This window comes from Manacus candei, unplaced genomic scaffold (assembly GCF_025592945.1).
Source record: "Manacus candei isolate 608988 ecotype Guabito, Panama unplaced genomic scaffold, ASM2559294v1 h1tg000076l, whole genome shotgun sequence".
NCBI lineage: Eukaryota > Metazoa > Chordata > Aves > Passeriformes > Pipridae > Manacus > Manacus candei.
This window is the reverse complement of record NW_026138124.1, coordinates 2,219,388-2,245,968: the sequence shown is the minus strand read 5'-3', so window position 1 is coordinate 2,245,968 and position 26,581 is coordinate 2,219,388. Positions and strand designations below refer to the sequence as shown.

At 48.2% G+C, this 26,581-nt stretch overlaps 1 protein-coding gene and 1 long non-coding RNA gene across 6 annotated transcripts in view; one reads left to right on the top strand and one right to left on the bottom strand.

Annotated features, from left to right (window-relative positions):
• The window catches only part of AUTS2 (activator of transcription and developmental regulator AUTS2), a 766,509-nt gene that overhangs the window by 22,964 nt on the left and 716,964 nt on the right, over positions 1–26,581 (bottom strand). Inside the window, exons 7-10 of one of the 5 annotated variants that reach the window (XM_051809512.1) lie at positions 3,851–4,367; positions 2,088–2,338; positions 742–983; positions 301–345 (exon numbers count right to left, since the gene is read on the bottom strand). In XM_051809512.1, coding sequence (XP_051665472.1) covers positions 301–345; positions 742–983; positions 2,088–2,338; positions 3,851–4,367 — 1,055 coding nt within the window. Of the gene's footprint in view, positions 1–300; positions 346–741; positions 984–2,087; positions 2,342–3,850; positions 4,368–26,581 lie in introns of all 5 variants that reach the window. The other 4 variants (XM_051809510.1, XM_051809513.1, XM_051809514.1 and 1 more) reach the window with 4 other exon arrangements.
• Positions 19,059–20,950, top strand: LOC127480933 (uncharacterized). Its single transcript, XR_007908055.1, has 3 exons — positions 19,059–19,229; positions 20,010–20,112; positions 20,665–20,950. It is a non-coding gene; the product is annotated as an uncharacterized LOC127480933 (long non-coding RNA).

Below are 26,581 nucleotides of genomic sequence, written 5' to 3'. Positions count from 1 at the left end.
CACTGCTCCCTCCTGCTCCATGGAACAGTCAGCTCTTCTGTCTCATCTCTTCACATCAAACCTCTCCAAATGGTGTATGAGCAAGAGATCTTTTGATTGGAAAAGCTGATACTGCATCTTGATCAGAAACAAGCACCACGAGCGCAAGCCTTCAAAAGCCAAAGCAACCAAGGACGATAATGGTAAATCCTGGAGTGATGATTAGGGAGAGATTGGACACTGTGCCGTTGATTGAGTGGTGATCCCAACCCACCACAGAAAAGCAGTGAAGTCAGTTTGAAACAGAGCAATAAAACTCACACTGTGACGGTAGAAGGGGTCAACTTTTGTAGGGTATTTGTCAAACTGCAAAGGGATCAAAGCACAAACTAGTTACTTGATATTTCCTTGCTTTACTTCTGTTGGTAAAATAGAAGACAAACTTCTCTATTGTTTGGCAACCAACAGAGAGGAAAAAATATGCAGAAAATTAAGTTTCCAATGAAACTGTTTGGGATTTTTCTTTCTTCAAAGTAAATCAAGAGACAGGAAAAGGGAATAGGCACCAGAGTGCACACTCCTCGTCCCTCAGCTCCCATCCTTCACCTGAACCTGCCACTCACAGGCCTGTCACGAGGGAGGGACAGCCCTGCCTGTCCTGCCCAGCCACACCTGGGCAGCACAGGCCTCCTGCCCCACACCCTGGCAAATTCTTAACACTTTTTGTAATAAAGAATAGAGTTGTGCTCTACTTATCCTCACATTTCTGCCTGGGGTACGCACCATGGGCGGTGCTGGCGTCGGCATGATGGCAGTGGGTGGGATGGCGTGGGGGAAAGGCGTGAAGGTGTGCTGGTGTGTGTGTTGGTGTGTGTGCTGGTGCTGGTGCTGGTGCTGGTGGAACTCGGTCCTCAGGTAGGGCGGGGGGCCCAGGGAGGCCCCGCGGTCCGCGCTCTGCGAGGCCAAAAACCGCGTGTTTAGTTCCTGACGGAGGAGATCTTGTTCTGAAACACAAACAACAAAACAACCCCCCGTGAGCTCTGGGGCTTTTCCACACCTTGTGCCACTTGTTCTGAAACACAAACAACAAAACAACCCCCCATGAGCTCTGGGGCTTTTCCACGCCTTGTGCCACTTGGCTGTCTGTGGCATCAGTGCTGTACTTAAAACCCTGTACAGGGGGAGGAAGCTCCCTTGGTCTTCCCCAAAGGCCTGAGACATTTGAAAGTCTCCATTTCCCCTTCCTCACCAAGCCTGCTTTCACATTCCTCTGAGCATTAACCTGAGGGTTCTCCCTAAATTTGTATGGACATGAACACAGCCCTAAATAGGTGAGGAGGTACAAGTAGGCTGGAGGAGCAAACGAGTGGCTGCTGCTCATGTGAGTACCCTGACGTACAAACTGATGTTACTCAAATGTTGATATTCCTCCATTTTCTTCCCCCACATCCTTCTCAGTGACCTGGTGGGGCCCTGGCACGGGTTGCCCAGAGAAGCTGTGGCTGCCCCATCCCTGGAAGTGTCCAAGGTCAGGCTGGATGGGGTCTAGTGGAAGGTGTCCCTGCCCATGGCAGGGTGGTGGATCCAGATTATCATCCTTCCAACCCAAACCATTCCATGATTCCATGATCTCCCCACAGTCGAGGTATAAAAGAGCACAGTTTTCTCCAGTGGTAAGAATCTCTACATCTCACCCCCCACCACCATCTTGCACAAACCCAGGCTCAGCACCACTGTGTTCACAGCCACTGCAGACACTCTCCCCAGCCAGGGAAGCAACGCTGGGCTCAGACCACAACTGCAGTGAAGACCTTCAGCAAAGGGGTCACAGATTCTGTGGGGGCACACAGTGGTTGTACCATGGGTTGAACAAAAGAGACATGAAAAAAGCACAGCCTTCTGAAAATAGTCATTCCCAGGGCAGACGAAAAGTCATTGGGTATGTCTGGGTGTTTTGGGGCTCTGATCTCACTTAGAATCATCCAGCAGCAAGTACAGCCTCTCCCCACCCAACAGTGCACCAAAAACAGCTACTCAGACTAAAACCAGAGAACTGGTGTCCTACACTGCATGAGACACTCTGGAGCCACGACCTCTCTGGCTCTTACCTGAGTAAGTGCTACCAGCGGGGTGTCCTGGAACCTGCAGTGTCCCTGACGTCAGTGGAGGTGGAGGGGGCAGAGCCGTGGGAGGGGCAAACATATTGGGGTGGTGGGGGTGTGCTGGGGGCTGCAGGGTGGGCGTGAAGGTGTGCAGGGGGCTGTGGCTGGGCAGGGACAGCGGGAACGGGGAGGCCGAGGGGTGGTGGGATATGTGGGGAGGAGGGGCCTGAGTCTTGGCAGGAGTGCTGCTTCTGCTGCTGCTGTTAACGAGAAGAAAAGCAATTAGGCTTTGCATGGAGGGGAGGAAAGCTCTGAACACAGACCCCCTCCCAACCCACACACAGCTCACATCAAACACAGCACGGATGGAACTCAAGGGTTACAGATGCAGGTTACTATTCCCAGCCCCACCACTGTGATACTCCTTCCTCCCACCACCTGCTGGACCTTCTCTGGTATCTTTTACTTCTTTTGGTCTCTCCACACCAGCACTTGACACATATTCTCCCTCTCTATAGGAGGCTGGCATTCTGTCCCCTGACAACACAGGGATGACACACAAAGGAGTAATCAGCCCTGTGCATTCATTACTTAATTATCAGGTCCTTTCTACATGACTGCTTCTGATTCATGTTTTCAGGCAAATGGAGCTCAAAATCAGTGATCACTGCATTAGTAAAAGTTTAATTTTTTTTTGCTATGAATTAGTAAGATGAAAGACTGCAGGAAATGTGGAACGAAGGTGGAAGGCAACAAAAGATATGTGCTTATTGTATAGCTAATGCCTCTCTCTACCCCCACAATATAAAGAGATAAGACGAGTCAACAAAATAACTATTTGTGATTACACTGGTTGCAATTTCTGAGGTTTCTTTTCCTACTGATGAGTATTTAAAATATATTCATGTAGGGCTGAATTCTACTTGTCTTTATTTCATGTAACAACATGTTCCGATTGCAGTGACTCTTAAAGACAAGCAATACCAGCTTGGTTAAAAATAGATCCAAGTCTTAAACACCTCCATAGTCAAAACATGAAGAAACCATAGTCCTGGTTCACCAGGTCTTGAAGGTCACCAACTGCCTCAGATTTGGGGAATGACAACCTTGCTTAGAGCAGGGGAAACCTGAGGGTCCTGACTCCAGAGACATCACGGGTTTCTGTGAATGTGTTGTTTAATCTCACTGCTCATCTTTAGAGGGGGATAACAAAAGGTGAGGCCGATCTCACTGTGGCCAGGTGAGAGAAAAGCACTGCAGACTGCCAGGTGTCAGCAGTGCGGGAAACACGAAGCTGTGCAGTCCCTGGTGTGTGACTGGTGGTGCTGGGCTGTGTGCACCTGCACCACACTCCCTGCTCTAGGGCACAGCAGTGCCTGGAGAATCAGATGTTTACAGGGATGGCAGGGTTAAAGAGTTACCCTTCAGAGGGCAGCCCAGCCTGCAGGAACTGCAATTTTCTTCCCCTCATGTATACCATGTAAAATCCCCTCCAAAAGCCCAAGTATGACAGGCAGGAAAAGTAAAAGCTAATTTAAAAATTCCCAGGGTTTTTGGGATCGCCAGGTCAGACACAGAGTGATCCTGGCTCATCTCAGGGTAGGAGCTGAGGTTAAATGCACTAAGTCCCCTCTACTTCCCAGTGATGGGATGGGATGTGCTGCCACTCATCTCCTTTGGTTAATTCCCCTCCACTCCACCCAGGCTCAGCCCAGCGTCCCACCCCAGCACGGCTGCAGAGACCCAGACCCACGCCTCCATCCTCCTACCTTAAGCTGTTGAGGCTCAAGCTGCTGCTGTTGTAGGCGGAGAGGGGCTGGGAGAGGCTCTGTGCGGCGGGATGGGGCTGCACGGCGGGCAGGGCCGCCTGGGCCGGCGGCAGCGGCGACTGCGGCCGCGGCGGGAGCTGCCCGGGGGGGTGCTGTGCCGAGGGGTGCTGTGCCGAGGGGTGCTGTCCTGCGGGGTGCTGGGGAGCAGGGGCCCGGGAGGGCTCCTCGGGGGCCGGGGGCAGCGGCGCGGGCAGGGGCGGCGGGACGGGCAGCTCCGGGCGCGGGGCGAGCGCGGGGCTGGGGCAGCGGGCCTCGGGCGGCTCGGGGTGAGGCTGGGCCAGCGGCTGCGCCACCTGAGGGCAAGGGTCTTTAGGCACCACGGGCTCAAGGACGGGGTCTTTGCTGCTGTCCTGGCTCTTCTCTTGGCTCCTTTCTAATCCTGATATTTTGGGGACAGCCGGGCCCCGAGCACCAGGGTCGTCATTGTCAGCGGGCGGACCGACTCCTAACTCCTTATCTGCAACAACACAGAGACAGAAAGGGTTAAAACCAAGCTAGCAAACCCAGTCACACTCTGGGCAGTTCCGTTTTGTTTTCATCAAGAACCACCCATGCCAACGCGAAACCAAATCAAACCCCTCTCCTGTCTGATAACCCTCCTCAGAACAAACCCCCGGCAGAGAAGAGAGACCCTGCTTAGTGCTGCTGTTCTCTGTCATTGTCACTCATCATCACTGACCCTCTGAGGGAACCAATGCCACCCGAGCTCTGGACCTCATCACAGAAACATCAGGGTTGGAAAAGACCTACAAGATCATCACCCACCAACCCAGCAGCACCACCATGTTCACCACTAACCGTGTCCTCAAGGGCCACATCCACATGTTTCTTGAACACTTGCAGGGATGACGACTCCACCGCTGCCCTGGGCAGCCTGTGCCAGTAGTGCCTGACCACCCTTTTAGTGAAGGAATTTTTCCCAATATCCAACCTGACCCTCCCCTGGCACAGCTTGGGGCCGTTCCCTCTCCTCCTGTCCCTTGTTCCCTGGGAGCAGAGCCCGACCCCCCCCGGCTCCCCCCTCCTGTCAGGGGGTTGCAGAGCCAGAAGGTCCCCCCTGAGCCTCCTTTTCTCCAGGCTGAGCCTCCCCAGCTCCCTCAGATGCTCAGACCCTTCAACATGACACAAGATCTAAACATTAAAACCCTGGCTCTTTTTGGTTGGCTGGTCAGGAATGACTTACTTCTATTTTCCAACTCTTTAATAATATTGATTAATATTATTATAATTTTAACATTTGCTACAGTGGAGTTTTTCTCACTGGGGCTCTACAGCAATTTCCCATTGGAATCACTCCCCAAACCTTCTGCCAAAGCATATCTGGTCCACAGCACCCCTTGGAATAAATTGAGGGAATGCTGCTGACCCAAGACTGAAAGAGGTGGTGTCTGAAGGAGGGGGGATCAGGAGCACCATTTAGGGCTGTATCCCACAATAATTTGGAACAGCTGAACTTACACCTTCAGCAAATATGGAAGTGCAGCATATGGAAAGCACAGAAGGTTTGAAGGGAGTTGGGACAAACTTATAATTAAAAAAGGATCCAGTGTTCTAAATAACCTTAAGACAGGAAAACTTTACTCCTTCTTCTGCCAGTTTTAAGGGGTAAAATGACTAAATGCATAATAAAATAATACACATCCAGAGAAAATTGTTGACAGCTCCATTGTCCAAACCCCAAAGTAAAGGAGTGAAATAAAGAGGGAGGGGAGTGAACTCTCCCAGCCCATAGCCCAGGCACACATCCTCCAACCATCACATCACTGGAGACAGCCTGGCAGCAATTTGTCACAAACACAGCATCATCTGGGTTTCATTTAGTTAAGACATCAAAACAAACCATGTCAGGCACTGTTACTGGTGCTTTACAGGCCCTGTGCAAAGGTAGCAGCAGAGGTTTTTCATAGTTTGTAGACAGGAGATGGGGAAAAGAGGGTAAAAAGAGTCAAAAGGGAGGTAAAGAGGATAAGAAGGAAGAAGGAAAGAGGAAAAAAGTAAGCAGACTTATTTGATGAGGACCTACTTTAATCACTTCTGGAATATGTAACCTGTAACAGGCACAGAGGCTCCTCCACAAATTTGGATCAGAAGACTATGGAGGCAAGAGTGGGACTCCAGAGGGATAAAAATAATTACTGTGCCGTATGCTCAGGGTCTATCTCACTGCAATTAAAGTGCAGGTTCTAAATAAAGGGACTTCCCTTGCATTAATTGTTTGGATCAATCCTGTTTGATCAAACAATTTTAGAAATTAGACAGAGAGTGATCTGCACATGTGTAAAGGCAGGTCCCCAAGGAGGAAAGAAGTGAGCACGTTTGTTCAGGAATAGGTGGATCTATGTTCTCAGTCCTTACAGGTGTAAGAGTTAAAAGGTTTTGTTTTGTTTTTTTAACACAATGGCATAATAATTAGGGCTTTGAGGGCTTAGCCTTGTCATTAGAAATCCCCCACTAGATGAATGAAGTAGGTAGTCTGGAAATCCTGCACAGGTGATACTTCCAAATCTACAGGGAACACCTTGCACTCAGTGCATTCATTGAATCCTTCCACTTGGTATTTTTATCCCCTCTCATGTGTGGAACATTTATTCAGCACAGCTCTGTGCTGAGGATCTGCTCCTCATGCTCCTCCTCCCCAGGAGAAAAGGGTTGGGAATGCCACTGTCTCCTGGGGATCTTTTGCTGCTGCTCACATCTTCATTACACAGCACCCAAGTACCATTCCTGGGAGTCTGCACTTGGGAGATGCTCTTTGAAGTGAGATAATGTTGTTCCAAATGTCTCACACCAAATCTGCCCATGGTTTCTCCCTCTCCCTGTCTAACCCCCCTGCCCCCCCACAGTCCCCCAAGACAGGGTCAGCTGTCCAGGAGTCTCTCTAACCCCAGTAACCTAGGGCACATGTCCCTGCACGGGTGATAATTATGATGTATAAATCACAACTTTCTCATGCCACAGTATCTCTTTGGGGAGCTGAAATCTGCCCTCAGTGATGAACATTACCAGTTACAAGTACTTGGGCTCCCAGTTCTCCCAGCACTCACTGATGGAGCACATTTTGTCTAAATGAGTGGCATCCTCAAACTCCCCAGGGCTGCCCGTGGCACTGACCAGGCTCCCCAGGGCAGTGGGCACAGCCCCAAACCTGCCAGAGCTCCAGGAGTGTTTGGAATGCTCTCTGGAACAGGGAGGGATTGTTGGGGTGTCTGTGCAGGGCCAGGAGTTGCCCTGGATGATCCTTGTGGGTCCCTCCAACTCAGGATATTCTGTGATTCTGCGTTTCATAAGGAGGGTTTGAGTCTTCATCAACAGCACTTCAGGGTCACACAAACAAGATTAGGCTTTTTCTACCAGTACATCCTGACTGAGAGGCTCAGTGTGAGAGCTATGGGGAAAAAAAAACCACTTTATGTCACTGTGACACAGACAAGCCAGCCTTCTGAGTTTGTTTATCATCACAGGAAAGTTCACAAGTGAAGTTTCTTTGCTGGCAGCCTCCACGCTCTGTTTTGGATGAAGTGGAATCACTGCATCGTTACTCAGGAGAGCAGGAACTGTGATGTAACTTCCATGGCCTCCCCTTCCCCACTGGGTTGAACCTGCATGCAGCAGCAGTCAGTCTTTTACTGAAAAAGGAATAAAGCCATAATTTGATGCTGAGGACTGAGGAACATTGGCTTAGCTTGTCCCACCCACACAGGAGATGCAGCTTCCATTATCTTCCTTTCCTGTGCCATTTGATGTGTCTTAAATTTCAAATTCCTCTGTTTTTCACTTAGCACAGACAAACTGGGGATGTCTCAAGAGGAAGGACTCCCAGTAGCCTCCATGAAACCCTGCAGTGTGTGTGATTCTTACTGCATTGGCTCCATTACACCTCCCTCCAGAGCCATGGATTTGTAAAATAAGCACACATTATATGCAGCTTTCCATCGTTGCCTCTCTTCCTAATGTGCAAACCAGTAAAATTTGCCCCAAACTCCACGTTCTGGCTCCTTTGGACCAGCTGGGTGGTCCCAAAGAGCCAGAGGAAGGCCAGGAGTGGCCAGTTGAGACCATCACAGCCACAGATGATGCCCAGCTGTGCTTCTGCTGACAGAAAGGCCCCATCAGAATTTGTCAAATTTGAAAATCCCAGAGATTCACCAATACAGAACACTCTCAGTTTGCCTGGTCAAGTGTTGCTTGCAATGGGTTCACTGTGTCTGGTTGCATGGGAGGTGCCAAGAGCCAGCACAGGGCATTCCATGATGAGAGCTGAGGCCCCTGGGCAGCCCCGGTGGCAGCCAAGGACGTGTGACCTGGGCATCCCTGCCCTGCCCTGCCAGGACCTGGGGAATGAAACCTCCTCAGGCAACGTCCTGCATGATGCTGTCAGCTTACAGTGGCCAAGCTTTCCTTCTGAACATAAAATCATCCAACTTTTCCATGTCCAGGTCTGCAGTGTCATCCAGAAACTAGGCTGTATCATATCCTGTCACTCCTCCCTCTGCCTGCATCAGGATTCAGCCTCTCCACGTCTGGCCTGGGAGCCTTCAGGCATCTTCAGAGAGCTTTTCAGAACCAGCACTAAATTTTTCACTTTCCTGAGAGGAAAGTTTTGAATTAAGCTCAAAGACCTTATTGCACAAGTAAGAAAATTACAGGAATTTTCAGTGTTTTGCAGCATTATCTCTGGGACTGAGCATTCAGCCTACCAAAGAAAGATTTTATGGCATTATTTAATTTAAAAATAGTATTAATTTTCTTTTTCTACTTTGCTAAGCTGAACTCTTCTCTTGAGAACACTGCCTCTGCCTAACTCAAGTTTTCTGCAAACTTCTTAATGCAAGATTAAAAACACAGATCTTTCAAAAATAGAAAGACTCTTTTTCTCCAGCTTTACCACGGATAAGTGTGGAGTTGGTGCAAACTGTCACAGCAAATACAAGCCCCTAGAAGATCTCTGGAGTCATGGAGTGCAGGAAAGATCTACTCCACAGACCACCAGCCCTGGGAGGTTCACCTCAGCAAGCACTTTACAAGGCTTGAAACAATTAATCAGGTTGAAGACCTTTCATATTGATTAGACACTGGTCAGTGCAACACTGGGATGAACAGGGGCAGGTGGCAGGAGCTGTTGGGTGCACCAGCCAACAGGGACCACACAGGCCCCAGAGGGATTCAGCTGCTCCACTGGATACACATAATTTGCTAAAAACAATTTCTCATTTTTAGCACACAGTCATCTTTCATCCTAATTTCCAAGGACACTAACAAAGCATTTGATTATGCAAATGAAGAAGATGCCTTGGAAAGCACGGTTACTGCAGCTCTGTCATCTGCTGATAGCAATTACTCCCCAGTAAGCAGGTATTTAGTACAAGTGAACAGCAAGGATGGTGACACACTTTGCACTTAATTATAAAACAAAGGAAATCATTCAGGACAAAAGATTTTGCTACCTCCTGTTAAATGTTTATCTTCTGTGTTCAAAAGGATTTAATTGTCAACAATGAAGTTGCAGATCAGTGAAAAGAAGCACTTAATGGGATTGCACAAGATGTTGACAATTCTTCAGTCATTGAGCTGCTTCTGGCCTTGATTTGAGAGTGCAGAGTCCTCCAATACTGCACACGAAATAATTTATTTCATCCAGCTCTTAAACAGAACATACTCCATAAATGTAAGTCCTATAGCCCTGTACACTGGGAGTGTAATACTAACAGCCCTTATTTTTAAAAAAGCACTTTTTACTTAGTAAAAAGGAATGAGATAAAGCTTTCCAGAGGAAAGCAAAGCACAGAACATCCAAACACTCCCCTCTCTCAGAAATCCTGGCATTTTGGTCAATAGGAAGGAGCTGCAGGCTCATCATGACAGACCCTGGGAGAGAGAAACACTGGGAGAACTCAATCCTGCTTCAGTGCAGGGGCACGATATGCACAGCCAAAGGTCTATTTCCAATAGGGAAAATCTCCTGACTTCCTAACCCTTTCAGTTCATAATCAATAAATTACATCATTAACTACACAACCCTGAAGTATTCCATGGCCAGCTCAGGTGCTGACTGAAGGGGACTTCTCTCAAACATCAGGAAAACTTCCCACATGGCAGCTGCTGCTGACAAAGTCACTGGGGGGTATTGTTTGATAATAACGGGTTTGAGCTCAAAGAGTTTTATCTTCCTGTTTTAAGTCTGCGTTTTTAATTAAAGAATTCGAGGTCTTGTCTTCACAGTATTTCTAAAGCACACCCAGATGCACACAAATGAAGGCAACACCTTGTTAAGCCAGGCTGGTGGTCTGTGTTTCCCACCACCCACTGCACCAGCACGGGGCTTTTCCAAGTCAGGTGTACAGCCCTTGGAGCCAGGGTATGAAAAGCCACCTGCCCAGCCCATGGGCTCTCATGCTGATCTCTGCTCAAAGACTGGCTTATACCCAAAAGCCTGAGATTTTCTGCCAAGATTCTCTAGAATTGTGGTGACAACCATGAGCTTGTTATGTACCTAAATCTCAAGAGTCGTAGAATCCCAGAATGGTTTGGGTTGGAAGAGACCTGAAAGCTCATCCCATTCTACCCCTTGCCATGGGCAGGGACACCTTCCACTAGCCCAGGTTGCTCCAACCTGGCCTTGGACACTTCCAGGGATGGGGCAGCCACAGCTTCTCTGGGCAACCTGTGCCAGGGCCTCACTACCCTCACAGGGAAGAATTCCTTCCCATCTAACCCTGCCCTCTGGCAGTGGGAAGCTGTTCCCTCTTGTTCTGTCACTCCAGACCTTCATCCAAAGTCCTTATCTGCCTTCTGCAATCCTCTTTGGGCTATTCCAGAAACACCCTGTGACCCACCCAGTGGTGAGAGCATTTCAAACCTGCCCAGAGCAAATAACGTGGCTCTACAAGGCAATAATCAATTAAAAAGAAAGCACAGGAAGGCTTGATAATTTTCTCCAATTATCAACAGGGACATCACCTCAGCACAAGGTTAACCCCATCACAGGGCGAGGGAAGGCAAATATAGTGGGCTTATCCAATGTGTTTGCTTTGGCCACGTAGCCACAATATTCCCTCAAATGCCCATGACATCTGCTCAGCCCGCCCGAATGTGACAGGATTACTTGAATGAGCCTGAACAAAACCAGCTTTCAAAAGCAGCTTGAAAAGTATCACTGATTGAATTTAGCCTGACAGCTCAGTTTAATATACCAAGGACAAAAAAGATCTGTGTGATATGTTTATACAGCAAAATAACACATCTATTCCCCGTGAGAGGTGTCATACCCCCAACTCACCAGCCACATACTCCTGCTTCCTTTGGGAATTTGTTCTTTAGAGTCAAGAATTTCTATTCTGATTTTAAAGGCATGATGCCAATATAAGCAGAGACCTTAAAAACTCTTGCTAACACTAACATGAAGCTCAGCCTGACCAAGACAATTCCTACTTTTAACTACAACCATTTCAGCTCATTGGTGTTTACAGGGAAACTTCGCTGAGTTTACACATCCCAGCTCCCCCAGCAGGGTCACTTTACACTATTCTCATGCTCGGCACTATTTTGCTCCTGTTTCCAGTGCTGCAGAGAAAAATATGGATATTATGGAATCACAGAATCACAGCACCATTAGGGCTGGAAAAGCCCTCTGAGATCCTCGAGCCCAACCATTCCCCCAGCATTGCCAAGGCCACCACTGACCCACATCCCAAGTGCCACATCCACATGTCTGCTGAATCCCTCCAGGGGTGGTGATTCCACCACTGCCCTGGGCAGCTGTGCCAGGGCTTATCCAGCCATCTGCTCTAACAACACTGCTGAGGAAGAATTCTTCTGGTCTGGGTCATACCAGTAAATGCAGATTTCACTGCTTCTGGCCAACAAAGTGTCTCATTAAATGTGTCTATTATAAGTGTCCAGTAATGCCCATCTCTCTGTAAATTGAATTTCTGGGCTAAAACACATCTAATGAATTTGGTTTGTTTTAAAAGGGGGAAAAAAGAAGCTAATTTACTGAATTGGTCAAAATGTGAACTGAAGATCTACCTATCATTTCTGTTTCATTCCTTTGACAACATAGTCACTAAAAGCTTTTCTTTGCATGTAAACATGATTCTGCACACCAAATTCTTCCTGCAAGGGACAGCAGTATAGGACTTAAATGACTTTATAGAAATTAAAATAGAAAAGAATACAAAATTGAGAAAAAGACAAGGCAACAACAAGGACTCTTTGGCATGCTTTGTTCTTGCATCATTCTACAGCATTTTATACACAGGAGTGGGATATTCCACTGTATGGCAAGTCAGAAATGGAGAACTTTCTAGCTTTGAATGACAGCCATCCCTATGGGACCATTGCTGTCTCCTGGATAATTCACTGTAGGTATTGGGGCCCCTTCTGGTCCAAAGATCTCCTGGTGCCCTCTCTCCTCTCCATCATTGCTACAACAGGTTTCCTTGGTCTTGGTAACTTGTGCTCTTGACCATGTCTCTCCAAACCTGCTCTCCACATCATAAGCAGACATCAGTCAAACCACAGCCCTCCCAGTAACCAAACCTACAGAGACAGCTGCAGTCTGACTAATTGCCCAAGTCACACCCATGTTCAGACAGGAGGTGGGGAGCTGTGGAACCTGGCAGGCCACACAGAGATGCTGTTTGCCATGTTCATGGCAACTGGAAAGGCTGTGCTGCCAACCAGCTCTGCTTTCACACGTGTCAGGTCAGCTGGTGGTTCCTGGTAGAGTAAATTTTGGTACAGCAAAGGGTCCCTTATATCCTAATTGCTTCACACAATGTGACACGTTTTACTCCAATCAGCTGAACTACTCTCAGTACGTTTATCTGTGACCTGAGGGGATTTATTCCTTATAAATACATACAGCAGGACTCTGTGAAATAGGATTTCTGACAGGACTATTGACTCACTGAGCACTGTGCTTGCCCTCCAACAGACCTGGAGGAATAACACAGGTCATGCCAACCAGGCACCTCCATGTGACCAAGAAAGTATTTTCCTTAAGCCCCCTGGATGATCACTTATACCGTGAACACAGGTCAGGCAGTGCCCATCATCTCAGGGCACCACTTTTACCACTGTTTCATCATTTTGCTGGAAGACTGACAGCAATGTCAGTGAGCACTGACCATGGCAGTTTGTAGAAAATGCAATTTGGGACACTCTGGTTTTTTATTACCAACCTGAAAGCAAAATCCGAGTGAAGGTGCAAAGTCAGGGTGAAGGCACTTGTGAACTACCTGTTCACTGCTGAGGCAGATGTTGTCTTCAAGGAAGCTCTGACTCAAATGTTTCTTCCCAGAGGTGTGGATAATCTCTGCACTGTCCATACAGATCACTAAAAAGACACTGAGTTGCTGTGAAAGTGCCTTTGCACATCATCAGCAGCAGTGCTCACCTTAGTGTTTACTGACTGACCTGGCTGTAATGAAAACAGCAGAGCAGCAGGTCAGCAGCGTTCCTGTTAAGACAGAGCAGCTGTCTGAGAAGCTGCCACGTGAACACATCCTAAACCACCCCAGCAGGAATGAACACAAACACCCCCAGCTCAGTGTCAGCTCAGCACCACACTCAAAAATCTAAATAAACATCCTCGGTGCCAAAATAAATGGTGAGCAATGAAGGCCAGATTAACATCAGCTCTGCCCCACACAAACCTCCACTGTCACCGTGGTGTGGTTAATGAGCTGACAGGTCACAGGGCTGACACAAGTGTCCTACAAGCAGAAAGGACACCAACATCAGGACAGCCCTGCCTGCTGCAGGGCGCTTTTGCAGCCCCAAAGACAGGGATTTTCTACACAAATTGGAATCATTAGCCTGTGTATGATTCATAATACCATTTGTGCTCCTCACTTTTATTTTGATTCATGTTGTGCCTTGCTGCTGAGGCTAATTATTATCCAGCACTGGTACATTCAAAGACTTCAGCCTCACATGCAGGATTTTGTGGTGTTGCCTCTGTGTCACAAGGAACTGTAATTCTAAAAGGATTAAAAGTTTACCAGCACAGTCATGTAAAGTAGAAAATGAATTGTTCACTCTTCTCATCTCTGTTTGGAAATTAGATTACAGGCTCCAAGTGAGCTGAAATACAGAATGAGGCAAATCTATGTGATTAGCTCACAGGTGGCCAGTGAGCCTTTCTGGGCTTCAAAGCCTGGCAGATTCCCATTAGCTGCAATAATAAAAGAATGTGTACTTATCCCTCAGCCCCAGCCCTGCCCTGTGCCAACACAGCTACCTGCTGTGCTAATCCTCAGAGCCAATATCATCATCCCCAATTGTTGGTTCATGAGTTTGCTCAGCTGTCGTCGGGACACACGGTCTGTGTGGCACAGCAGAGCTCAGTCCTGCTTCCCCAGCACACCCCACAGCCACTTCCCAGCAGCGGGAGGGAACTGGGGGGCTCACCCCAGCCAGCCCCACGCTGTCAGCAGCTGTTTCCCAGCACTAAGAACAGCGTTGGTACCATTAATCACGAGTGTTTCCTCTAAACAAACAAACACAGCTTCACCTTCATCTTCTCTCTGTGGAAGGCACCCCTGTGAGTGTCAGTGCAGCAGAACCCATCACACACCAGGGCAGAAACCAGCACAGACAGCAAATCCAGGGGTGGGCAGAAGGTCACAAGTGATGCAGAACATCAATGGCCCATTTCATTGGGATTTGCTCCTGACTCATCCCAGGTGCAGATGTGGTGGCACAATGGGAGCCCCACACTCAGTTACAAGGAAAAACTCTCCAAGTCCTCCTGGCAAGAGTCTGGTTAATACAATGACCCTTGAGGGTCCCTTCCTCTAGCAAACTCACATACTACCTGGTACAAGTGTGATAACTTTATTATTATTTCTATAAATGTCTAATAATCCTCTGAATTCCCCCTAAGCTCTTCACTGTAATATTATCTTGCCTCAGGGAGCTCTACAACTCAGCTTACAATTTCCTTTTCTTCCTTTCATAGAATCACAAAATCATTAAGGTTGGAAAAGCTCTCCAACATCATCAAGTCCAATGTTCAACCAAATACCCCCATGAGCACTAAACCACATCACAAAGTGCTCCTCTACTAATTTCTGGAACCCTTTCAGGGACAGTGACTCCACCACTGCCCTGGGCAGCCTGTGCCAGTGCTTGTCCACTCTTTCAGTGATGAAATATCTTCCTAACATCCAACCCGAACCTTCCCTGGAATGTGTTAGGCCGGGAAATGAGAAACCGTCTCCCTATTCCCACATCACAAACTCACCAGAATATTTCATACTAACTTTATAATTTATACATCAAAAATTAAAAAATCCTGTTGAACAGTGGTGCTGTGGACAGGGGGCAACTAGTGCTTCAGGTATCCACCTTCCCACCCAGCCCTGGCATGTTTTATAAGCCGGTCTGGGGAAGCAACTGGAATTCAAAGTAACCTATTCCCTTTTCATTTCCCTTTTGATAAAAGCCTGAACCACCAAAGCTTGCTTCAAACAGCCCTGCTGCTGGAAGAAATGCTTGGAAAACTGCCCCCATCCCTGAGCTGCAGGTCCCTAAAGCACCAACAGGCTCAGTGCTGGAGCTCTCAACCTCCCCCAAGTTGTGCACACATTTAACTGGACGTGAAGGGAGTCAGTTCCTGATTAAGCAGCAGCTGATGGTCTGATCTGTGGATGAACACCACACACACACCTGGGCTCACAGGCACCAGCTGCTGCAGGGCTGGTGATGTGGCACTCGGGCTGTACCTGCTTGGGATCATCACGTCAGGTAATCAAGGGTGGCACTGAACTCCCCTGCTCGAGGTTACAGCCTCACACAGCCCAGGTTCTCCTTGTGTCACCCCAGTGTCCTAGAGCTGGAGGTCGTGGTGACCTCCCTCCCAGGGCAGGACTGCACATGGTGCCAGTTACATCATAGAATCCCAGGGTGGGTCAGGCTGGAAGGGACCCCAGTGGGTCACTGGTGCCACCTCCCTGCTCAGGCAGGGCCAGCCCAGAGCACAGGGCACAGGATTGTGTCCAGAGGGCTCTGGAATCTCCCCAGGGAGGAGACTCCAGCCCCTCCCTGGGCAGCCTGTTCAGAGCTGGGGCACTGCCCAGGGAAGAAGTTCTTCCTCCTGTCCAGCTGGAGCTTCCTGGGCATCAGTTCCTGCCCGTTCCTGCTGTGCCATTGCTGGGCCCCCCGAGCAGAGCCTGCTCCATCCTCTGCCCCCTCCCTGCAGCCCCTGACACACAGTGGGAGGGCCCCTCTCAGGCTCTGCTCTGGAGGCTGAACAGCCCCAGCTCCCTCAGCCTTTGCTGCTCAGGGAGATGCTCCAGTGCCCACAGCTCTGCAAAGTGCCAGCAGGAGCTTGTGCTCCAAACCTTCCCAGCAAGGAACCAGACAACCTTCAGAAAAATGGCAGCCTGAAGTCTGCAAAACTGCACACCAGGAATTCCCACTTTGTCTGAACAACTGGTGTGGAGATAGAAGAAAAAAGCCCATTCCAGAGCCAGCCTGGAATGCAACACCCAAACCTCTTCCACCCAGCACAGGTGGAGCACACTGAGAAAGGAGGTTTCATTGCTCAACTTTCATTTTTATCTCAACAGCTGAACAACTCACATTTTACTTTATTTTCCCCTCTCTGTTCCTCCTCTCCAAGGCCTTTGATCAGGGAAAACATCCCTCCAAGGGGACACTACAGCACCCCCTGAACTCCCAGCACATGCCTGGGACACATTTACCCAGACATTTACTGACACTTCACCCACGCATCAGGGGCAGAGGGGGGAGGTTTGCAGAGCTGTGGGCAAAGGGGGGTTGGTTTCTGTCCTCCCAACACTCCCACTGGCAGCCTGAGTCCTCTCCCAATGCTCAGCTTTGGGTCATAGAATGATGGAATGGTTTGGGTAGGAAGAGACCTTAAAGTTCATCTTGTTCCACCTCCCTGCCATGGGCAGGGACACCTTCCACTAGCCCAGGTTGCTCCAAGCCCCATCCAACCTGGCCTTGGACATTTCCAGGGATGGGGCAGCCACAGCTTCTCTGGGCAACCTGTGCCAGGGCCTCCCCACCCTCACAGGGAACAATTCCTTCCTAATATCTTATCTAAACCTATTCTCTTCCAGCTTAAAAGCAAAAAAAAAGGTCATTTCCATAACTGGTTTGGTTTCCAAGAAGCAGAGCTTGGCTCCAGAAGCAGCCTGATGGAGACAGGTCTGATCCAACATCCTAAAATCCATGGGGCTGCAGATGGCAGTGTCCAACAGAAAGCTCAGTTGCTTATAAATTAAGGATAGGCCCCACCTGTGGCATGAAATATCCATCTTGGAGCAAGGGGAACCTTTACAAATAACATTTACTTATGTTTAAGAAAAATACTTTAAAATAGAGGGAAAAAAACCCAAACCACTTTCAGTTTTATAGTATTTTCAATTCTTTTCACAAAGGGAGGTAAAACTGAAACCGAACATTTACTGGGTGCTGGAAGACCAAACCAAGCACACATGATGTTTCAAGAGCAGCCCAGTGAAATAATCAATAACCTCCAATTCAGGTTATTGACTTTTGCACACCCTTGCAGGCATGAGACTCCAGACGAAGGCAGCAGAATCACCAAAGTGTTCAATTTGCTCTCCTTCAGATATTTCACACTGACATTTTTTATGATGGTGTGTGGAAGCTTGTTTGAGAGAAGCTCTTGAAAGTCAAAGTGGACTTTTAACTCCCCAGATTCCCTCTTTTGCTTCACTTAGGGATCCAGGGCTGCTTTGTGCAAAGACTAAGAGAAATAGGAAATACTCCCTTCTCTGTGTTTTGTCCTCTCACAATTTAAGGGGGCTTTAGGAAGAAAACCACCTTCTGCTACTCCCTCTGTTTAATCATACCAAAATGACAAAAGATTACACATCTATAAATGGCATTAAAATGGGTTGTCTTTGTGTGCCCCACATTTGCTCCCCCAAAACCCCATCTTGTCTTTTCATGAGCCTGTTTGGACAATATAATTCTGCACTCTCTTAACAGCCACAATAACAAGTTGTTTGGACCACTGTGAACCAGCAAGAGCTCATTAAGTCCTGGAGGATGTTTGCAGCTATTTTAGCACGGGCGTGATTTGTTGTGACACGGCAAAACTCCATCATTTTGCCAGGTTTAATGGGTAATAGATGTGCCCCAGCACAGGCTTCTTGCAAGGCTACAAGGAGCTTTCAGCAATAACCCTGGAGGATGTATTGGGCAAACTCATCTTGCAACATCTCCAAATCTGCAGAGAAAATGATGTGAACTATGGCAAATCACCGTGATTCAGGGACGGTGCACCAGACTAGAAGATTAAAGTTCTGCTCCAGATCCCTCAAGACACAGTTAGGTCAGTGCTTGGCCCTGTTCCTTTTCCAAGGATTTAGATGATGAGCTTTCCAGGGCAGGGGCTGATGTAAAACAAGAATCAGCTCTTGCTTAAGTCTTCTCTGTATTCATTTCATGAGAATAATCATAAGGTTTAAAAAAAAAAAAAGGTCAGATTCAAGCCTGGCAGAATGCCAGCTCTCTTCACCCTGGTTCAACAGATGCATTTGAGTAAGGAAATTTAAGATATAACAATTTATTTCCTTGCACTACTCCTTGTTGTCCATCTGCATGTTTGAGAAGCACCTCGCTGGGGTTTCTCCCCTTTTCAGAGAGGGAAGCCCTGAGCATTTGAAAATCGTGTCCTGAGCTCATGTGCCTGGTTTTCCACGAGGCCCTGACAGCCACCAATACTTATAATCATATATAATCAAATATAATCCTTACAGAACATGCAGAGGGCTGAAACTGCACCGATCTCCAGTGCAACACAGAAAATACACAGCAAATCAGCTGGGCCTATTAAGACTTAGAAAGAAACTATTAGGAGCTCCATTCAACAGATCAACCCAGTGTGGTGCAAATGGGGAGGATTTTTTTTAATTATCATCAAATCAGAGCTGTCAAATTGACTCTGAGGGAAGGAGGGAGAGCAGCACATGCAAATGGTTCTGGCTGCAGGTTGGGACCAACACTTGCTCCTCACCCTCCACGTCTGGAGGGATCCAACCCCTCCTGCTCCTGGGAGATGCCAAGCCTGCCATTTGTGTTGGAAGGTCTCCAGTGCTCACTTTGAGCTTCCTTGGGGTTTGTTTCTGACTAGCAGGGGAAAAAAATAGGCAGTTTAACATTTATCAGCTACACCAGTTTTACTGGAAACTGTTGAAAACGTTTAACAACTTGTCCTCGGGAGGAGGGAGGTGGTGCCACGATGAGCACATCAAGTGTTTTCTCTAAGTTACTCTTCTTCAAGCAAGGCTGAAAAATGAACTCTAGATACAAAGTGAGTTTAGAGAGACAGAAGGTTTTAGGAGACACAAAACTCTGTGGCCCAGGAAGTCAGTACAGAGATGACAGAATCACAGAATGGTTTGGGTTGGAAGAGACCTTAAGACCATCCAGTTCCAACCCCTGCCATGGGCAGGGACACCTCCCACTAGCCCAGGTTGCTCCAAGCCCTGTCCAGCCTGGCCTTGGACACTTCCAGGGATCCAGGGGCAGCCACAGCTTCTCTGGGTAACCTGTGCCAGGGCCTCCCCACCCTCACAGGGAACAATTTCCTCTCATATCCCATCTAACCCTGCCCTTTGGCAGTGGGAAGCTGTTCCCCTTGTCCTGTTACTCCAGGCTCTTGTGAATAGTCTCTCTCCATCTTCTTTGTGGGCTCCCTGTGAGGGAGGACAACACTGACTGGGACTGGAGCCCAACACTGACTGGGACTGGGGCTCACACATGACTCCAACAAAGCCCAGAGTGAGGCAGGGGTAGAGACCTGCCCCTTCCTCTTCCACACAATTCCATCCCTGCTCTCCCTTTTTCCTTAATGAACAGTCACTCAGAACAGACCAATGGTCACATCACAACTCGTCCCTGGATTCTAAACCTCTCTCCTTCCCTCCTCCAGCTCCACACTCCACCAGGCTGCAGCTCCCCTCTCTGCAGTGCCATCGTGGCACAAACCTGCCAGGCACGTAGAACTTAATGATCTAATCCTCCCACTTTCACAAAGACCAGATTAGCTTTAAGTTAAATACTCTTGTTCCTTAAATTTCCTCCTTGTCAGGATGCCATGGGAAGCTCTTAATCTTACGAAAAAGAGCCTGAGGACATTCTGATGCTTCTGCATGAAGAGAGAAAGCAGTCCACAGTGCCAAGATAAAGCTGAGGTATTAAACTAATCCCCCAGGCCGGGGGTGTGCAGGCAGGAGGGGTGGCTGTGCAGGCAGGAGGGGTGGCTGTGCAGGCAGGAGGGGTGGCTGTGCAGGCAGGAGGGGTGGCTGTGCAGGCAGGAGGGGTGGCTGTGCAGGCAGGAGGAGTGGCTGTGCAGGCAGGAGGGGTGGCTGTGCAGGCAGGAGGGGCGGCTGCTGCTCATCGATCGCCGCGGCTGCAAGCGGGACCCTGCCGGGAGCATCCCCCGCTCCACGAACAGCACACCCCGGCTCAGGATACACTTGTGCAACTCCTCAGCTGCAAAGAAATCCAATAAACCTGTGAATTAGCCCCAGAAGCCCAGGGGCTGATGAATCCAGCCAGCCTGCCCACACTTGCCACATCGGGGCCCTGTGCTGGCCCGGCCCAGGGCCAGCAGAGCAGCTCCACTGAGGGGACGCTGTGCAGGGAGGGAGGGAGCATCCCAAACCACCACACTGCTCCCTGACAAACCAGCCTGCAAGTGCTCTCCAGTTGGATGGTTGGAAAGGTGAATTTTCCCTTGCTAGGTGTGACACCAAAGGGTCTCTGGACTGGCAGTGCCCGACCCACCGGGAGCCCCTGCAGCCAAGCTTCCACCTCCTCACCAAGCTGCTTGGATTGAAGCCTGGTCTTAGACAACAGAAAGGAAAAATCTTCCTAAACTTGAAATAAAACAGCAGAGCCTTTGCCCCCAGGTAAAGACCAGAGCACATTTATGAAGCAACTAATCTTCTTTTCATCCTTCTCATCCACAGGCTTCGAGAGACCACAGGCATTTTACCTAACACCATAAACCCCTGTGTGGCACCTCCAGCTTGGCTCACCACTCCTCACTGCTCCACACAGCCAGCAACACACTGGAAGGGACCTAATTCCTGTACAACTTCCCATGGGCAGCACAGCCTTCTGGAGATTCATCCCTGGATCATGGGAACCAGGGGGATCTGCTGGAGGAGGGAAGTTCACCTCACTCACTGCCCAGCAAACTGTGTCTGTATCAGCTAAAGACAACTCAAAGGCAAGTTTGCAAAAGCAGGTTAAATATCAGTGTATGATATCAAGCACTGGCTTCTGCAGTTTCATATTTTAAGATCAGATAAAAAAGGAAAGAAAGTTTTTTCCCTGCACATCTCTTTATAGACTTTCCAACAGCTTACACACAAAGCATTTAGACACTTTAATTTCCACTCTAATATGAATACTCTAACCCCAAATGAAACCTATTAAAAATTAAATTCTTATATTAAGTTTAAGATGCGTCTCTTTTCTCCCCAGGTCCCATTAAACACTCTCCCTACACACAGTTTAGAAGATAGAAGAGATCCTAGAGAATATTTACAAAGAGAACAAAACCCCCTGAGGGTTTTTATGTTACTACAACATTAATCTATTTTAATCACACAACAGATTAAAACCAAACAACATTAAATGGTTCTGCAAAGTACCCAGTGAAAGTCTATCTTTGTTGCACAAAAAAAAACCTCAGGAAAAAATTAAAGTGCTTGGAAATAGGGTTATGATGTTGTTCCACAGAGACAGAGCACAGCAAAATCAAGACTGGGCCATAGAGCCCCTGGTGGGAAGAAGATCACAGAATCATGGAATACCAGGATGGTTTGGGTTGGAAGGGACCTTAAAGATCATCTTGTTCACCCCCTACCATGGGCAGGGACACCTTCCACTGTCCCAGGTTGCTCCAAGCCCTGTCCAACCTGGCCTTGGACACTTCCAGGGATGGGGCAGCCACAGCTTCTCTGGACAAACCATTCCAGGATTCTGTGATTACTTCAGCAATCGTTTCTACCATAAATCTTGGTAACTCTGACATCTTCTCCATTTCCCTCATGCCCTGTCCCAGCCCCTCCAGCCTGTTCTCACACAGTGCCCTTTGCTGTGTGAGCATCTCCTCTGCCCACCTACAACCCCCACCCTCAGCTCTGTTTTGGGGGGATGGAGCCCAATGAGCAGAGCCTGTTCCTCAGAAGTTGCCTTGAGCAGCTGCTGAGAACAACAGCCCTGGTTTCTATCCCATGCTCTAAGATTTTATTCACCTTTTAATTATTTACATCTTTTTTAACAGTTTCAGTGCAGTAAATTAAAATATCTATTGAGCTGACCACAGGTGATTTCCTTGAATAACCCCAGCTAATTTAGAGGCTGGGGCTGCTTATGAGTAGTTCATTCTTCCAGTAGCCCCCATCTCAGAGTTGCTAACACAGAATCTCCTCTACTGCTGCTGCAGCTGCTCAGTGGCCTGGTTATCTCACCCTGATGCTCAAGGTTGTTTTTTCTCATCTTGAATAACCCAAATAACTGTGCTTCTGTAATTGAGTTTGCCATCTCACTGCCCAACAGGCTCTTGATGAAGAACTGCAGCATTCTCCAGGATGGGTTTTGCTGCATCCCAGATCAGATCCATACACTGCTGCAAAGCTGAGCCTTTCCAACAGTCACAAGGCAATGTGTTCCATCACAGTTTTATAACCACCTTTGCCCAGCAGACATTGGACGGGAGCAGTTACGTTGGAGCTTGAAATTATCTCAAGAAACTACAAAGAAAAATACCTGCTCTTGTTCAAAGCTGTTAGATTTACTGAAATGAGTGGAAGCATTTCACAGGGATGCTTGGATAATATGGGGTGCTCTAGGCAGCCCTTTTATCTCAACATGTACCAACTGAGCTGCCAAAGCAAACCAAAACCTTCAAGGGAATGATTTGTGTGATTACTCCAGATTTACCAGGAGATACAGGTGGGAGTAGCTGCGGTGAACTTGTTTCTGGCAGCATCACTACTGCTGTGGAGGGATAAAATCCAGGGGATTCTGCACAACAGTTGCATTAAAACCTTCCACTCTGTTTACTCAGTGGATTTACTACCAACGTGGTGCAATCCCTGACAGGATTTGATTACTTCATCTCAACATTCTTTCTCCCCAAACCAGCTGCTGCAATGGATAATCCATATTCAACCGTGGAGGACAAAGAGGAGGAATGAACAAACCCTGATCCCCTTCTTCTACTGTTTGGGTCTCTCTTTCTAGGCTAAGAGCCAGTGAAGGAGGGCTGCTGACCTCCTCTGAGGGCAGGACATGCACTGCAATCCCACTTCCCTGCCAGTGATCAGGGAGAGAGATCCACTTCCCTCGCTCTCCAGGACTAAGCACTGAAACAGGGATCAAGCAGATTCTACTAATGCAAGTCAGAACACCTCCAGCACACAGAGATGCCTGGAAATGTTTTCATGGCAGAGATATCGTGTCTCTTCTAGCTGGCACAGCGTGCTGCTCCCACAGGGCACCCTGGGTGACACTGGAGAGACAGCCCAGGACCTGCTGGGCTGGAGGAGTGACCAGGCTTTGGGAGGAGGAACAAACCCGTTGTGGCCACAGCAGCAACACACAGGAACAGTCCATGGGACATATGGACAGAACATAAAGGATGCCACCCAAGGCACAAGGACACCACTTACCTAGTGGCAAAAATGCACGAGGTATAAAGCTATGCCTAGGTGAGATCACAGAATCATGGAATGGTTTGGCTTGGAAGGGACCTTAAAGCTCCTCTCATTCAAGCCCCTGCCAAAGGGCCTCCCCACCCTCACAGGGAAGAATTTCTTCCCATTTAACCCTGCCCTCTGTCAGTTTGAAGCCATTCCCCCTTGTTCTGTCACTCCAGGCCATTGCAAATAGTCTCTCTCCATCTTTCTTGTAGGTTCCCTTCAGGAGGAGGCAATTAGGAGATGTTTCACTGCTCCTCACAGCTTCACAAAACTTTCTAGGATTTCCAGTCTCAAGCAAAAAGCCCCCCACAAGTCAGTGTCCCCCCTCCCAGGAACCTGCTTTAAAAACCATGGCATGTATATCCAGGGTTTTCTTATTTGCATTGCAATTTTTAGCCTCATGAAAGGGAATGCCTTTCACATAATGATATTACTTAAGGATCTAAGATAACAACAAAAAAAAGATGATGAGCCCTCCCTGTGATAAAATCATGAAAGGCAGTAATGCTGCACCTTATTACCACTCCATGGTAATTCAGCTTCTCTTAGTAGTGGTAAGGGCCTCTCCAAGAGCAGACAAGAGCCTGCTGTTGAGCTCTGCTAATGATGCAGAAGATGTAACTCTAATGCAGCCGAGGTGCCAGCTCCTTCCAGGGCCACACACTGGGCAGGTAACATTATCCTCTGCATTTTACAGGTTCTCACAGTAAAAAGTCACTTCTCAAAATCATAGGAAATCACATTTTGAACAAACTTTAAGCTGCCTAAGTAACCATAAACTCAGGGAAGGCAGAAATAATGTGCCTGTGCCATGGTGAATGGATGGTGTATATGTACATCAGATGTTGGGGAAGTGCAACCATTCAGTGGGTGAATCACTGCAGGGTTTTTCTGCCTCAAACTGCAGGCACTGTACCCACAACTGGTTTTGAACCAGCTGCTACAGCGAGAAGACATCAGCTTTAAAAGATAACAGCAAATCCTTAAGGACAATAAGTGCTCAGCTTCATGCTTATCCAAGCTCCTGGAGTGCATCCTTTGAGTCACAGGATCATTAAGGTTGGAAAAGACCTCAAAGATCATTAAAAAATAAAAAGTGACTTTCAAAACATGCCCGGACATCCCTTCTGTCCCACCACAGTGTGAGAACAGGGTCTGCTTCCCATCTGGTCTCAATCATTCAAAATGTCAGACTGTCCACCCAGTGGGTTGTGCAGCTCCAAAGGATCCCCCAACACCACCTGTGAGTGTGCATTAAATACTGACTCCGAAGGAAAAGCACCACTGTCTGCAGCATCAACAGAAGGGTGAGATCCCAGCAGCTCTCACAGCCAAGGGGTTTGAGGCAAAGTGTGAAGAAACTTCTTAATATTTCTACTCCCAAAATAATCCTGGTATCTGTCCTGGAACTCCAATTTTGGATATTAGGAATGACAACAGAGCAGCTTGTTCAAGTAAAAACTGTTCATAAAGGAGTATTTCACCTAAATAGGGGTAATGATTTGTTATTATTGGTTGTAAGATCTGATACACAAGAAACACAGCAAAGAAAATCAGAGTAAGAAAAGAACACTTTCTCCATTTGTGCTATTTTCTTGAAATTAAATCTTGCAGGGATTCTTCTGTATCCTGATGCCAGCCCTTTCCCATACCAGTTTGCAGTCAGGAATCACTAAGCCTAGGAGTTTGGGCTGGTCTATCATGTCCAGCCTCCTCTTTGCTAAACAGCTCCTGTCCCAGAAAAATTAATAAAATTACTCACTAAATGAATTTTATTTTAAAAAGAAGAACACACTTTTATACTTTAAATTCCAATGCAGCCAACTAAATTAAAACAAAGTATGCGCTGCCAAATGTTTTTGTTAATAAGACTAAAATCACTCTAGAAATCAAACATCAGTTAATCTCCCAGCTAAGAATATCACGTAGAGAAGACTAAAGGATCTGCCAGTAATCTTAAAATGAAGCCTGATAAGGCAAAAAAATAATTCACAGCAGCTTGTGATCACTTAATGTTCTCGTTGCTGGTTAATCCATCCAGCATCAAGGGGTGCTCACTGATCCAGGGTCACAGGGCTTTTCCAAAATAATCCCCAGGAAGAAATAGTCCAAAAGGGTTATATTTAACACCGTATCACTTTCAGGCTAAAAAAGTGCTTTCAGCTACTTAATCCCTTTCTGAAAGAGGTGGCCTCGTGTTTGGTAATCAGTGACTGCCTCTGTTGTGTTGTTGCCATAACAGACGAGAGGAGCTTTGAGCGCTGCCCTTTCTCCTCTGCCCTGACACATCTCAGGTTGTTAATCCTGCCCTGGGATCAGACTCGGCCCAGCTTTCATCTCCCCCCCGGGGGAGCAGCCGGGGCTCCTCGGGGGACGGGTCAGGGAGAGCTCTGCTTTGGGAAGGGGCTGGCACAGGGAAAAGGTGATGGTTGGGCCTGGGATCCCGACAGCTGGTGCATATTCATGGCCACAGGGCTGAGGATGCAGGAGAGAATCCCTTCTCCCTGCTCCTTGGACAGCTCAGCATCTGAGCAACCAGAGCTGCCAGGAGAAAGGCTCCGGGTCAGAGCAGCAGAGACACTACTATGGAACAAGGGGAAATGAGAAAAATCAGGAATGTGAACAGTTATGAGCCTTAACAACACCCTCCTGGAGGAGGAGGATTTAGCTCTATGAGTCAGCAGTGCCCTGGCAGCCAGGAGGGCCAACCCTGTCCTGGGGGCACCAGGGAGGGGATTGTCCTGCTCTGCTCTGCCCTGGGGCGGCCTCACCTCAACATTGGGGCAGTTTGGGGGACACAGTGTAGGGAAGGGATTGAGCCATTGGAGAGTGTCCAAAGGAGGGAACGAGGATGGGGAAGGGCCTGGATTTGAAGCCACCTGAGGACACTGAGGGCACTTGGTGTGTCCAGCTGAAGGAGACTGAGGGGAGACCTCACTGCAGT